General features: G+C 38.1%; 1 protein-coding gene across 1 annotated transcript in view; it reads left to right on the forward strand.

The window, feature by feature from the left end:
- The window catches only part of COL24A1 (collagen type XXIV alpha 1 chain), a 123,520-nt gene that overhangs the window by 62,482 nt on the left and 44,723 nt on the right, over positions 1-16,315 (forward strand). Inside the window, exons 21-24 of the mRNA XM_062497419.1 lie at positions 290-343; positions 1,070-1,114; positions 6,608-6,661; positions 7,750-7,794. Coding sequence (XP_062353403.1) covers positions 290-343; positions 1,070-1,114; positions 6,608-6,661; positions 7,750-7,794 — 198 coding nt within the window. The remainder of the gene's footprint in view (positions 1-289; positions 344-1,069; positions 1,115-6,607; positions 6,662-7,749; positions 7,795-16,315) is intronic.

The raw sequence follows: 16,315 nt of genomic DNA on the forward strand, positions 1-16,315 counted from the left end.
CCTCTTCAAAAATAGAGGAATTGTTCTTTCATCTTAAAATATTTTCTTATTTCCTTCTCACAACATAAAAAGAATTACACTTCAACTAAGTCTATGTAGAAGTTTTTATGTTGCTTGGTTTTCTACATCTTTGCCTGGCTTTCTATGGGAAATACCATGAACAGTGGTAAGAGATTAGGTCTGCTACCTCAGTTTCGGGTTTTAGTCCAGGTTTGTAAGAGGAGAGAAACTAGACCAGGGTGCTTGTTAGTTGAGGTAGGTTCTCACTTGTGTCTGTTTGGATGTTTAGGGAGCTCTGGGTGACCGAGGGCTTCCAGGGCCACAGGGTCCCAAAGGAATTGAGGTAAGATGAAAAAATTATCCAGTTAAGAGATTATGTTTCAAAGTTGTGAGGGGTTAAGAGGGTTAGACAACTTAAGAGGGTTAAGTGTGTATGGTGTTGTCATGCAAAATAAATTTCTTATGCATTTTGGCAAGTGTTTTAAAGAGTTTTTAGTAGCCTTCTGGGGCTGTGAATCCATTATGTGGTTTAATTTCAGTGGAATCTCAGATAATATATGCCCAGAGCTGGATGTGGTTATTTTAGTTAAACTGAGGAGATGGGAAGGAAGGTGGTTAACAATATGAAAATAGAAGGCATATACCAATTTAATTACAATGTCCTAGAATACTCTTTAGTAAACTCTTAGACCCCTATTAACTGAAAGGGGAGAAAGGCAGTTCTTCATCTTATAGATTCATCAAGTATTCTTAATTCCTCATCATCAAACTAAAATCTTATATCTTTAATGGTAAAAATAATTAACTTATAATTAAATTAATTATTAAATAAATTAATAATTAAAATAATTTAGTTGGTGATTCTGAAAGTAGACTTCTAGACTTCTATGTAGTTAAATGATGGGCTTCTAGGACAGACATTGGTAAAATGGTGTGTTTCTATCAAACTTGGACTCAGACAAACACATGAAACTTAGGTTGATATAATAAGTACAGACAGTTATCTGCAGAATTTCTTTTTTGAAAAGAGACTTGTTATCAAGATGATTGAAGTTCTGATTTCTTTTAGGGAGAAGTAGGACCAGCTGGACCAATTGGAGGAGTCGGCCCGAGAGTAAGTCTAAGTAATTTAGTTAGGGCAGGCTGTTTTTCAGTAGGAATACTGCTTTGAAATGTAAGTTTACTGTGAGAAGTGACTGTGATAAAATGGCATCTCCTGAATGAATGTGTGTTTTTCCTCAGAACATGCTCAAAGCAGAGCTGGAAGGGGAAATGATTTTCCATACAAAGGGTTTGAAAGGAAATCATTGCTGTGGTGCACAAAATATAGTGCTCCTCTGAGCCACATAAAAACTGCCATGTACTTCCTAGGGACTAAACCAGCTGATGTATCAAAATATTTCAACTGGGGCAGAACCTACTCAGCTCACAGGGAGAAATATAAAGTATGCTTTAAGAAATATATGTATGCTTTAAGAAATCCACCAGAAACCTGGCAGATAGTAACTGTAAACAATAAAGCTGCAATGTCACAATGCTGTTTATGCAGACATGTTTTAAAAGATAGATGTTTAAAACTATCATCCTTTTTTTTTGTTAGTTATAAAAATATGCTATTGTCTGAGAGTATCTCAGTGAACTTGAAGCTTATTTTTAGAAACTTTCTGGGCTAAAATGGATACTAGGGATTACAGGAATGTCTCTAAGCTTATTGAATGCAATTTGATCTTCTGCCTTTACATGATTTGATTATGTGTGGTAATCACTGACTTGGCTTTCATTCTGGATTACTTCCCATTTCCTGCATGAGTTTGAGAGTCTTTTCCACTGTTTTCTGCTTTTGCAGTGGATATATGCCTATGTCATTTTTGCTGTGCAGTAGCTAGTCAAAGATGGTAATTTGCTTTCTGTTAAAAAATATGTTAAAATATTTATTTGCCACATAGATTAGGTGCAAAGACAAACAAACCCATACCAAAGCGCAAAAAAAATAAAAAAGGCAAAAAACCAAACACAAAACCCTCCCACAAAAGTCTCTTTGTTTTACAGCTGAGGAAAACATGCAAAAAATTAAACAGAATTTCAAAATACTCTCTTAGTTCAGTATTGAGTTTAATCTGTCTGAGCTTCTGCCGAGAGCCTCATGGAAATTTTTATTTTGGCTGCATCATCCTTTGAGTCTCCTCCTTGGGTAGGGCTTCATGGCTGGAAAGCAATTCCCGTGTTGTGCTGTGGCAATTGGAAAAGAAGATGCTGTAGTGGGTGACTCACGGGCAGTGAGACACCTCCACATCCTCCACATCACCAGGCATGCACAGGCCACCATCAGCTGGTGTCAAAGTGACCCAAGAGGAAAAATTTCTGTGTAACCTAGCAAACGGAAATATTTTTTATTTTTATTATTTTGGGTCAATTTGACCTAAATTATTTAGGTTTTTATTTCTCTCAGTGGGAAATGTGCACACCATTAGCATGTCTTACAGCTCTCTGGTTTCTCTCTCACAGCGAGTTGTTGAGAGCAGAGTTTGTGCATCTGAAGTGAGCCCCAGACTAAAATGTCTCTAGACATTTTTAGTAGCTTGCTGGCTAACATCCCCTTCTGAAATGAGAGATAGGGGAAAAGGGAATTTTGCTTGATGGGCAGCTCTCCCTGCTTTTCCTCCTTGTCCAGGGGCCCACAGGTTCTTGCCTGGGTTCCGTGGTTCCTCTTAGCTCCAGCTGTTGCACAGCTGCTTTGTGCTGCTGCTCTGCACTCTGCTCCCACCTCAGCTCGTCCTTGGTGCTGTGTTCCCACGTGTAACACACACACATTGTGTGATTGTGTCTGGGAGAGACTCACAGCCCTGATGTTAAATCTCAGTGTGGCAGAACTGAGTCTGTAAGTTGCTGAACACATATGTCTTTTTAATATGTCCTTGATTGCAATTTGATGTTCATTTGATTTACATAGCCTTTTTGAATTATTCTTCCTTGACTGCAATTTGATGTTCATTTGATTTACATAGCCTTTGCTTCCATTTTCCATGAAAGGAGTTTTAAAAAGTGAATGTTACATTTGAAAGGAAACACTGTCACCGCTGTGTTGTCACTGCATTAATTAAATAGCCATGGGGGCAGAAGAGGTCCCTGAGCAGGACCTGGAGGAGTGGTCTGGCCATGCACGGCCCCCAGGCACCACCAGTTGTCAGCTCTGTCTTTAGCTGACAGATGTGTTTAACTTGTCTTCTGCAGCCTCCAGGAGTGGGATTTCTTCATTCTCCTCATCAGTCTCCTTCAGTTGTTTGCCTGATTTACAGACCTTCTTTCTAAAGTCTGGCTGTTCTATCTGAAAGTCTTGCCTGTTTTTATCCTCACTACAACTTTGCTTCCTGCCCCACAGACTTTATTTGTGGACGTGGTTAGATAGGTCAATCCTCTTTTCAGCCACTGTTAACCTTCATTTTCTGGGGCTTTTCTGAAGTAGGTACAGTATACTTGTAGGTGGTATATTGTAAACCTTTCATTATTCTCATGAAACAATAATGTAGCAGGTTTCTAGTGCTTCTGGAATCCTCATCACTTTTACAATTTCAGGTCAAAATATCCAATCCCTAGTTCAGGTTTAGGCATTTGCCAAGCTGGCAGCCATAAAATTTCACCTCATTTTTCTCCCTCTTCCCTCCCCTGCCCTTGTTCCAACATTTGCTTAAAAAAAACATGAAAGAGACCAAAAACTCCTGGGACCCACCTGACCAATGCTGCCATTAAGACAGATCAGCTTCTGCTGGAACACAAGTGAATATGAACCTGCACAGGGGTTCTCAGTCCCAGCTCAAAAAAGAATTTCTATGTGTCTAAAGCAACTGGAGGCCAAACTGAGGATGCTCCCATGCCTACTTAGGATACATCTCAGTTCCAAAGACCTCAGACTGTTTCAATTTTGGAAGAGGTGTTTGAGCTGAATCTGATCATATCATTTGATGTTTTATTCATTCATTTCCAAACCCTCCTGACCATTCTATTCCAAAGCTGATTTTTTTTTTTTTTTTGGTGTTTGCTTATTTGTCCTGTGAAAATACAGGAGTTGCCATACTGAAGCTGTGACTGTGTTTATTCACTTTCTTCCCACTTAACCCTCTCTCTCAAAGGCTATCCAAATATTAACACTGGAACTATCAGTGTAGCTCAGCTCAGTCAATGCAAGCATTGGTGCCTTTTTTTTGGGGGGGGGGGAAGGTGTTTGGTGGGTTTTTTTTTGTTTTGTTTTGTTTTGTTTTTTCTTTGTTGCTGGAGAAGAAAATACCTTTAAAAGAGTAGAGATTGTTTTAATCCAGAAAGTAAAAAGGAACTGTTACAAGTTGATTCCTTTCTGAGCTACATGTGTTAAACAGAAGCTGGAATTTATATAGTCATAAGATAAGCAGTTTCTCCTGATTATAGTGGAAAATGTTCTCAAATGTGCCCCAGACCCCCAGTATTTTCTGGAAGTGCCTTCTTGTGGGCTGAAGGTGTGGGAGATTACAGAGGGACTGAAATAGTGAGATAGTGAGAGATATTTACATTAATGTATAAACACACCTGTACCTACCAGTTGTGAGGTGAAAGGAAGCACAGTTGGTTGCTGTTTCCTGAAAGAGAAGGGTAGAACTTTCAGTTAACATTTTAGGAAACAGACATTTCCTTTGGGATTACCCTGCCCTGGAAGAGTAATTTTCTCAGGGGTTCACAAGCAGAAAAGCAGCCATCCCTAGTTTAATCTTCTGTCAGTGCCTTTTCCTGCATGTATAAATGTATTGTATTTCTGTTTAAAGGCAAATCCATGTGTTTCAGATTGCTTTACCAGTTAAATCCACTTGTTCCATTTTCTGATCAACTTCCATCTGTTCTGTGTCCTTTGCAGCTAGTACATAGCTGGGGAATGACAGCAAAGAAACCTTTACAAGCTGGAACTGCAGTTCAGTTCTCATAAGACTTAAAATTATCGAGGTAGTTAATAGGGGCCACTAGTTTCCTTTTGATGGATTTCACTCAAAACATTTTTATGTTACAGTCTTGCTGTGCAGAAAGACCTCAAGTTTCTTTACAACAAAGAAGTTATACAGTTTGTAGTGACCTGCAGAAGCCCATCACTTGCTCTTTATTAAGCCTTGGGGAAAGACATGCTTTATCTGGTTCTCTCAGAACTTCTCTTCGTGGTCTTTTCTCCCTACATTCCTAGCTGTACCATGTTTTAGTCCATTGGCAAAAACGAAAATATATTCCTAACGTGATTTTATTTGTTGGAACTTTTTGGGCAAAATGAAATCGCTCAGGTAGGCAAGAGAATGAGAGTAATAGAAAGGGATTAACAGGAGAAGTCATGGAACCTGCTAAGACAATGCAATATTAAACCATATAGAGAATTTCTCAGATGTCCAGAAACTAACATACTCATATTCTGAAAGAACGCAACAGAGCAGCTGAAGTAAAAAAGCCAAATGAAAAAAAAAATCACTTTTTAAGAAACATTTATTATCTGGTGCTTTAGTTGCTCTTTTCTCAGGGCAGCTGATGTGGAATGGAAAACTCTTTTTATGGACTCTGGCAATTCCAATTATTCAGTTTGTTGGAATAGCCACTGATAATTTCTTTTTAGCACATATCTGCATGGTTTTGATACCAAACCATTAAAATGTTGAATTAATTTTCTTTCTCCAATTGTCAGCCTCCAGCCATCTCATCAGCAACTTGCTCAAGAGCCAGGTCCAGTCCCCTGGACCTTTATTTGCTGGATTTGGGTCTTTTTCTCAGAGCAGATGGGGAAAATTTGTCTAGGCAGTGGTGTGTGCTGTCCAGATAGCCAAATGGTTAGGCTGTGTTTTCTGCTGTAGAGGAAGTAAAAGGGAGACATAATGAAGTTATAAACATGTAATTGGAAATTAAGGGGTAAAGCTTTCTGGTTTGTGTGCCTTTGTGAGTCTGTGTGAGTGACAGCAGAGGGAGGGATGCATGCATGTTGTAAAGTGCTGGAAAGATCCTGTCAATTTGTGGCCCCCTGCTCTGATTGATGCTGCTGTATTTCTTCTGGCTAACAGTGTTATTACCACAGTATCATAGCAACAAGATCTGTCAGCAGCAGAATGCTAGTGCAGAGAAATTAGGCTCAAAATCATCAATTTTATGAATAAAGAGGAGAGTGGGTGTTCAAGTTGATTTTGTCTGGGTGAGGAAAAACATTTATGACACCAGTCCCTGATGTCTAAATATCAAATTTTATTCGTGTTGAGTCTCTATTCTGCTGGAATTAACCAGGAGAGAAGGCTACCTTGCCTTTTTCTTTGTCTCTCTAAAACGTTTTTTTCAAAGTGAAATTCAAATATGTTTCAATCTTGGATTGTCACGGTTTTTCCTCAGTGTTAACTGCTGTAAGATTCAATGCAACTTTGCTTACAGTTCCAGTATTTGATGAAATATTCAACAGTGTATTTTCAGAAGTAGATTTCTAAATACCCTTGCTTAAAATTTTTGCACTGAATATTGCCAAACTGTACATTTTTAGTGCATGTATTTTAATAAATACATAAACTGGGATGACATTATCTTTTTGAAATAAAATATTTACAATATTTTATTTTAATCCTTAAATTAGGGAAAGCCAGGACAGAAAGGTTATGTAGGTGATCCTGGACCAGAAGGTTTAAAGGTAAGTGATGGTGTTATGTATGAAAGAGAATGTATTTGAAATAGAGTTATACACAGCTATTTACAGTGACATAGCAGTGGAAGGATGAGCACACATGCTTCCAAAGAATATAAATGTGTATCACACTGATGATCCTGCAAGAATTTCTTGCAAGATCCCATTTCAAAAGAGAAGACTGTGCAGCTCTAAGAGACAGGGATGTGTGAGCAAAGACTACATCTGCTACAATGAAATCAAACAGCCTGGGAATGTGAGGGTGCCTGGAGCAGGGGGCAACAAGGGACTCAGGGTAGTTCCTACACTGGTGGGGTTTTGGAATTGTGAATGGGGATGAGATAAAGTGCTGCAGCTCAAAAGAGGAGCTTGTGGCAGCAGAATTTCCCAGTGCTGATGTGCAATCTGTGCAAAGTGTAAAGAATTTCCCAGTGCTGATGTGCAATCTGTGTCAAGAGTACACAAATAACTGTTCATCAGTTATCTAATAACTGAGGTTATAGTCACACTCAGATAATCAACAGTGCTTATACACCCAGCTTCCACCTGTGAAATACACAGCAAAATGTTCCAGTTATGTAGCAGTGTTGTTTTGGAGAACAGAATTAATTAATACTTAATGAGGGTTTCAAGATTATGGAGGAAGGGGCAGATGTTTGTTAAAATGTCATTCAAATGTCAATTTTCTTAATATTTCATAACAAAATTACAGTTATTAATAAAGTGCACAGGCAGCATTTACCTTTGAAACAGCAGTGAAATAGTGAAGGTAATTTGCTGAAAGAAAGATTTAAATAAAAATAGAATAATTAATTTATAGTGTTTGCTGACCTAATGTGTTTGGTGAACACTTAATTGATCGTTTTTACTTTTGCAGGCAAATCCTGACTACATTAGGACATCATTTAACCAAATCCAAGTTAGCCACTAAAAAAATTTGTTTTGGTTACTTGATTTTAGTTTTTAAAATTCTAATTGGCAGATGTAATTTAGAAAATAAAGAAGCTCCTAGGAAAACAGAGGGCTTTAATATGCACATATGAAAGAAATTACTTTTCTAGTGAACTACATCATCTGTTCTCTACATTTAACAGGGAGAACAAGGAGACCAAGGAAACCTTGGAAAAACTGGCGAAGCAGTAAGATGGAATTCTTTTTGGTTTAATTTTTAATTCTGTTTTATTTGAGAGTGAATGAATAATTTGTTGCAGACATTGTCTGATGAAGTTTGCCTGTATTCTAAGCTGTAGTATGTCAGTTATACCTTTGTAGTCTTTAAAATTTGTACTATTTAAAGAAATTTACCATTTTAAGCATTTTCCAAAATTAATTCTGCTTTTCTCCCAGTATGTTGTGTGAATATTGCAGGTGGTTGTAGAGTTTTCCAAGGCTCATCCGTGTAAGTGAACAAGTGATCCTTTTCCAGTTAAATGATTTGAGAGACTACATTTAGCCTGAGATGTATTTTGCAGGCTTGTTCTGTCTATGCTCCATAAAATCTCAGAGCTCAAGGTGATCTTGTGGTGACACGTAGTCCATCCACTTCTGCCTAGGCAGGATCTGTTTTCTTTACATAATTTCTGACAAATATTTGTCTAACCAGTTACTAAAAAGCTCCAAGACCAGAGCTTCTCTATTTTTAAAAAAGTTCTTCCAGTTGTGAAACCTGATTCCTTTCTGCTGGAAACAGCATTTTACATATGGTGGTTGTTATTCTGTGCCTCTCTCATTCTTTCTTTTCAGGCTTACAGTCCCAATTCAATTAGCTTGTCATGTTTTTGAGATTATTTAAGTCACATTCTAACTCCCCTGTAATCTGTTTCCAATTCATCCAAACATCTGTGACTCCAGCTTACTGCCCAAACTGCTAAGAATAGTGAAAGAAAGAAACATTGCCTCTTACAAGCCTGTATCTTGCATAGATGTGCTCTCTTTTACAGTAGTGTGTTGTTATTCAGTTTGAGATCCACAGTCTCATATCCTTCATTTCTTTTAAAGGTCTTATCTCTCTCAGCTCTGCCATTGTAGGTGCTTTTTAGTTGATAGTGGTCACTGAAACATACCACTTTGGAATTCTCTCTACTTGATTTCATCCCCTGCCCTTTTGTATTTTTAATTTGTGTCTGGGGTTTATGAGCAAATGTGAGCTTGTTGGCCCGTGCTTGAGTTACCCAAGTGGTATGTAGAACACAATTAAATTGATTTTATTTCTAGAGTTAGCATGTGCTGAGGAGAGATAGCACACACTGGTTTGGGCTTAGTGGTCTACTACTCACATAAACTCTGTCCACCTTAGCTGGTAGCCAGAGTTAGCTCCTCATTGTCTGCAAAATACAGAGCAGATGTACCTGAGGCATTTCATCAAATGGTTGGTTACTGCAGAACTTTGTAAAAGTTGTAAAAACTGCTTGTTGGTCAAGTCCAGCTCCACTGTGCACTTTGGAGATTGTGCTCTGGGGAAGGGGACTGAGAATTTGGACTCTCAATCAGCTAAGTTCTTCTTGAACAGGAACCAATAGTGCCATAACATGCCATAAGGTCCCCTTGAAAGTCATCCAGCATATCTCTAAGTGTAGCTTTTATTACATGTGATTACAGCCTGTAACACATTAGGGAAAACTGATAGTGTTTACTATGTTGTACAGTGCCACATGCACCAAAACCCTCAACAAAAGACAAATCTAGGTTCAATCTCAAGTCATTGCATCAGTGACAGTACATGAAACAGTCACAGAAGCTAGTTACTTAACCTTAACTTTCTGGATTTGACATAGAATTTTTTTTTGCTCCTCAGTGAACTTGAATTCAGTGGACAAATTTTCCACAACTCAGATATTTTCTGTGAACCTTATGTCTTTCACCAGTAAAAGAGCTCCATTCTATGTAGTAATTACTAGCTTAAATGCATAATCAATGATGGTATGTTGCAGTGATGTTGAATAAAAGAATCATATCAGCTGTATGATTGTAGTCAGGGTCAAGCTACAAGAATTAAATATTTTTTATGCCAAACAAGGGGATGTTGCAGCCCTGTTACAGTGTTATAAAGGAAGATAATTATAGCCCATCCTTAATTATAATTTCCCACGTGTGGTATTTGGAGAATTTACATGTGATACAGGATGGCACACAATACCTGAAAACTGAAATAGTTTCTAAGTTATTGATAAATATTCCTTATTTTTACCTGTGGATTGTAGACTATCTGCTGATTTATATTCAGATATTTAATCAAATGAGCTTCATAGGCCCTTGATCTGTTGTTACCTTTGCATTATCTGGCAGCAGAGGACCAGTGCCCACTACATGATCTTCAGGGGGATAATCTTTTGTTGTCCTTGAGGCCAGTGGTGAAACACCAAGAGGATACACAAGCAACTGTTAGACCTTTCAAATCCCCTTTCCTTCACCTTATTCCCTATTGCAATCTGTAACTGGTAAGCTTTTCCAAAATGAATTGAAAAGTACTAACAGGAAGATGGTTTTTCTCATATGCATACAATGCTTTTCCAGACATGAGTACTGATGCAAAGTATTCACTTCTGTATGCTTTGGATTCAGATTTTGCTTCCAGCTTCTCGACAGCTTCTGTTTGTAACAAGTAATTCTCCTTCCCTTGGAGTGCACATGGAGTATGGACTTCTTAATTCACAGCTAAATCTGCTCTCTGCTATTCAGTATTGGCACTGGTGGCATGAGGACATCTCTGGAATCAAACATGCCACACACAAAACAAAAAGTTTGAAAAATAAAAGAATGAAAAATAAAGTACAAGAACAAAGTGCAAATGCTACCAACCTCTGGGACAATTTTTGAGATGGAGTCAGAAAAAGGTATGGAGTAAGGCATTTGTCCTTACTGATGACTTGTGGAGTTTGTGTGCTTTCAGGAGCTTGGTGACACTAAATACAAAGAGGAACTTTACAAAGAGCATTAAAAAATGTGCAACTACTGTACAGTTTATTAATAGTAAAGGCAAAGGGAAAAAGAAGTTGCTAAAAAGTTGATAATAAGCCCAATGTCTAAAAAATTCTGTGTGTTTGGTTTCTCCCTTCTGTACTACAACCTCGCTAGCTTCCCTTTTTTGGCTTGTCTGCGGTTTTCTGTTTATTTATTATCTCTGGATGGACTTCTTCAAATTACAGGATATAACACGTATTTTTAAGTCCATGGTTAAAGTATACTATACTGATTTTTAGCAATGGAGAATCCAACACAGCATTCCAGTTTTCCAAATGGTAACAAGTGCTTTTACTGAATAAGCTGTCCAAAGGAGAAGTTTTACAATAATAAATCCTGAATAATAAATGCTGAATTCATAGCAAATTATGCCGTGACTACATGTGCCTGTCTGCTATTGATACCAAATTGTTGTACTAATATTTTTCTTCTGTTTCTTCCAATTTGCTTGCTTCCCCTTGTATCATTCACTCTGTCATTCAGTAAAACATCTGCCACTGCTGTTTGAAGTGCCAAAATAGTTATTCCTTTTCTGTGGCAGCTTTCCCAAGTCCTGCTTAGTACCTGCTTAGAAAAGTACAGATGGCAACTCTGCACAAGCAGGGAAATTTCAACAGCAGGAGGCTGGACTATAACACTTGGTTTTTCAGCCTAGTAAGGTGGAATATGTGCTGAAATAGAGCCCTGTCGATAGGCTAGAAGCCACAGTAGCCAACATTTCTTCAGTCACATGAAGCTGCTGATTCTTCAGAGAGCATTTCTACCAAAATATTTCTGGATGGTTGTCCACTGTGGAAACAGAGTAGGCTAAATTTATAAAATGTTCACTGTGCTTGTAAGATTAAATGACACACGTTTAAGAGTAGATGAGGAATGTGCTTAAAGCCAGACTTCAGACACTATTCCTTAACCAAGTCTACAACAAAAAGTGTTTTTCTGGCTACAGCCTATGTTGTGTTTGTGTAAAGGGGAAAGGAGGCAGATTCAGGTGGGGCTGCTTGGTTCAGCAGAGCCCTGGCTTGTGGTGGATTCCAGCTGCTCCTTGCTGCAGGATATTTGGGTAACTGCAGGACCATCAGGTCCAATTGAAGAGGGATTGGTTAAGATAGTGAGAAGCAAGAAACAGCAGACATAGCAAATGTACACTGCTGATGAGACAAAACCTTTTGGAAGCTATGCCAAAAGAAACAGCCCCTTCAGCTACCGAGAAAATTCTTCTTACATTTTGGGGAAGGAAAATCTGACTTTGCTGACATGTGGAACTGGATTTTTTTATGTTTGGATAAGAAGCTGTTCAGTAATGGAGAGCAAATATTTGAAACTCACTTCAAGCATCTCATGCAAATTATCTGTTTGTTAAAATGTCAGGGATAATTTAAGAAAATTATTTATTGAATTATTCAGAACTCATCTGAACTTGAAACAGATGTTTTCCAGGATGGTTTTACTGCTTGATAATGCTAGTGTTTACCTAGGCTGCACCACTCTGAATGACTAAGTGCAAATTAATTCCTATTTTTCCTTGCCTCCTCTGTTAAAGAAATTCAGCCTGTACACTTACGAATTAGAAATCCTTGGCATTTATGCACACATTAAGGCAGAGTGCAAGGGTAGAACTGTCAGCTGTAGTATGGGTAACTGGTGTCAAAAGGCAGAGTTCATGAACACAAATACTAGAAAAATAATCTTCAGAAATTACATGTCAGCAAATTTCTCTGTTTGCACATAGTTTTTAAACAGAAGGAAACCAAGCTGAAGTAAAAAGTGTTTTGCCATGAAAAAATAACCTTACAAAGCAGCAAAGGAAAACCAGTGACATTCAGGCTATCGATGGCAACTCCAGAGCAGACTGTAAATAGTCATTCTGCAGGAGTCTGTGAATGGCAAAAAGATACTGCAGTCAGGCCATGTGCCTTGTAGCTGAGCTGTTTTTGGGAAGAATTACCGTAAAACAATTACCACATCTTTAGAGAGGTAAAAATTAGCTGGATTAGGCACCATTCAGGGAGAATGGAAGCTGCAATTCCTTTTGCCTGAAGAAAAGATTAAGTGAACTTTAACTGATGTGTTCAGGATGCTCAATAGAGGTAGTTGAATTATCCTAAAAGTCTGCGCTTTAGGGATATGAAAAAGAGAATTTTAAACCATAGTCCAAAAGATAAGTCAGTTGAGGAAAGCCTTTCTTTTTTGGAGTCTGGTGCATGCGTGGGACATTGGCAAGGGCTTCCTAGAAGGAACTGCTTTAGCTGCTTTCAAAAAGCAGTTGGATAGAGATTATTGTAAATTCTTTGGAGGACTTAACAGCGAATGGTAATAAAGATAATTCTAAGTCTTAGGTTGTACTGTTTTTACCCTATGTGACCTGGCATTCCTGCTGAGAGGAATGGAGAAGGAGGTTACAGCATCTAGAGGTCAGCTTTATCAAGCTGATGATCATTTCTCTTGAAGGATTTTTCACTAGTGGTTCTCTTTTATCATTTGGTTACAGCTAGAGGAATAGTACCTGCACATGGTGTTACCTGCAGATTAGCTCCCAAGGTTTTGTCAGTGAGCACATCTTGCCCCACTTTGCCAGGCAGCTTCCCCTAAGTGCAAGCATTCCTCTACAGTGCTATCAAACTGAATTACCCTACTTTACACTGGTGCTACTGAAGCAAAACTTAATCCATTTATTTCTTCCTTAAAACTGTTGAAGGTTGAGTGATTAGTGCCAGTACCTTTTGCCTTTCAAATTTTATAGTAGAATTTTTGGGTCTTTTAAATAATTGAGTGCGTATCAGCTGCAAGATGCAAATACAGTGCATCTCTGCTCTTATTCACTTCCTTCATTGGCTGTAGCAAATCAGATTTTCAATCAGATTATCACCTCTCATTGGTTACCAAGTAACTTTCTCAACAGACAGAAAATTAATAGAAAAAAAGATAGCATTTTAAATTTATTATGTCATCTCATTAAATTAATGTTGAATAAAAATATTTGAGAATGCTGAACTGTAAATGAAATAGCACTGGATTGGAAAATTTTCAATAATCACAGAAGAACACATTAAAGTACAGCCTGGCAGGTAACTGCTGCCATGGAAATGTTTGGAACCAACTGTACATTCATATCTTACTACCAGTTTTTTCAATAGCTTGCTCCATACTTGGGGTTGCATTAAGTGTACAATGTGTTTTCAATTATTTAACTACAGTCCCGTTTCTAACATAGAGCATATGCCCTGGCAAGATGTTTTTGTCTTTCTCAGGCATGTGTAAGTTTTGAGATCTGGTCTCTGATTAATTTTCCACAAAATGCTTCTGTCAAGAAGGTTTCTAAAATGCTGTTATTATGCTATTATTGTCACTGGAGACTTTTACCTGAGTCCTTGTAAATGAAAGTTGATTACTATTCTTTTAATAACTTGCTGATTTCTTTTTTTAATCACTTCAGGATTTTTGCTTCACTTTTTTGTTTTCTAATACATTCAATTTTATATTTGGAATCCACCAGTGCTCCCCAGAGGATTGAAGGGGATGCTGGAAGATCAACAGATCTGCTTTGGACTGTATTAATTTTCTTACATAAGATGGAGAGATAGTTGAAACCTCAATCCAGTCCTAGTAGCCAGTCTTTAACAAGCTTTAGCAAGTCCAAATCTGGGATTTTAAGAGCCACATGAGTTTACAGAAATTACGTAGGGAATCATGTAGGGAAAACATCACTTTATGGCTAATATATTGACAGAACAAAATGTTTTGCTCTTTATGCTTTCTTTTCACTCAATGCTATTAATTGTTTGAAAATTCAAAATTACATTCCACAGTGAGTTTTTTTGTTCTCTCACCTGTGTGCACAGCAGACCCAGGATTTTCTCAGTCTCAGATACTTGACCTCTGTTTTGAATAGAGGTGTAGAAGAACATCTGGTTAACCTCTCATGAATTTCTTTCCCTTCATACTTTCTGAAGTCCCTGTTGCTTTTGGCATTTCACTGGCTTCACTTCTAGTCATCTCGACTATTGTTTTGCTTTCCATAGATATCCAATTCCAGGTATGCCAAGGTTCTTTTACATCTTTTGTATCAACCTTCATAGTGTTTTTGCTGTAAATTCTCTTAACTACTTTTGAGGAATAGCCAACCTATAGGAAACTTTCTATTTAATAGTCAGCTTCTGTCTCTGCTCTGGAGGGTACCATAGGCTTGCCCTAATGTACTAGGGACTACAAGAGCATATTCAGAATCACTGCTTCCTGGTCATTCCTGCTCTTTCAGCCCCGAGCAGCCAAGTTGGTAAGGCAGTACTTCTGAGTTGAAAAGAGAACTTGATCAGAGGCTGTATATTAAATAGTTCATTGCTGGGGCAAGGCACTGCTCCCCAGTTTCTGATCAGCATCTTCAGTCCTGTAAACAGTGTGGCACTGGGTGGGACATCAGGAGTGTCTCTGTGGGAAGAGAATAGGTCTGAGTTTCACCTTGGCTCTAATTATGTCTTCTGCTCTTTCTGGAATAAGGGAATCAAAGTGATTAGTCTTTAACATTTTGGAACTGTACCTCCACCACCTCTTACTTGATAAGCAAGAGTACAGGGTAATTGTTTGTCTCACAGATTTCTGCCTGGTACTGAGGTCTGTTCTTGGCTCTGACTGGGACCTCTTGCTCTCAGAGTTCAGCACAAAAGTCCCTCCTTGCTGCCAGTGACGTCTGGGCCATTGCCCCAGTGCCAATATCTTTGGCTGCTGCCAAGGCAAGAGACATCTCAGTTCTGACATATAATACACAGGTTCCCACACGTGATATATTAGTCCAGTGGCCATAGAGATGCCTGCTTATCTCTTAAGTTCCTTCCATAAAGTAATTTGTGCTAGTATTGTAAGCCTCAAAGGTAGCTGTATCACTGGCTCCTTGCCATGTTTAAACTGTGGGATTTCCAGTGTTGCCAGCAGTCTAAGAGAACAAGTAATCATAAAATCTCTACTTAATTTGCACCTGTTCTTTTAAAGTACTTGAGGCTGAACTGTATTCAAATTATACAGATAAAGGCTGCATTTTTCCTTTTTTAATGTAGTGTCTTTTTTTTTTAATTGCACTTCAATGCTAGTGTAGTGCTACTAATACTAGTTTCTTCCTACACACATAAAGATGGCAATGCCAATGTGTGAATTGTCATAACACTTTTTTTTTTTCCTTTTTAAAGTGTTACAGACATTGTACAGTCATGTATTATATCACTACTGGGAGCTTCCACATTTCTGCCATGTTCCAAGAGCAGTCATGGAATGTACCCTGGACACTTAGTGCTTTTGCTTCAACCTCAACGTGTCATGTTTTTCTCAATTAGAACCTTGTGCTATAATTTCTTTTTCTTTTAGGTTTCATAATAAAGTAGGTATTGTAAGCACTGGGAATAAGATTTTTCAAAGTACTGCCACTCACGTGTCTCATCCCATATGGTTGTACTTGTTCTATCCAGTGGAAATTTGTGAGAGAGCCTCAGGAGAGAATTATTTCATTTTTTGAATGCCTGAAAGGCTCTGATCCTCTGACTTCAAAGGCATTTGGGGCTACTACTTTTGAAGGGAAAATTCTGACAATGCCTGATCCAATATAATTTTTGTTTTGACTGCACTTTACTTTGTTCCACTGAATTTATTCCCTTTGAAATTTGTGGTCAGACTGAAGCACTAGCAGAGAAATTATCACCTTTATTTGTATGTTTG

This window comes from Cinclus cinclus, chromosome 8, assembly GCF_963662255.1.
Source record: "Cinclus cinclus chromosome 8, bCinCin1.1, whole genome shotgun sequence".
NCBI lineage: Eukaryota > Metazoa > Chordata > Aves > Passeriformes > Cinclidae > Cinclus > Cinclus cinclus.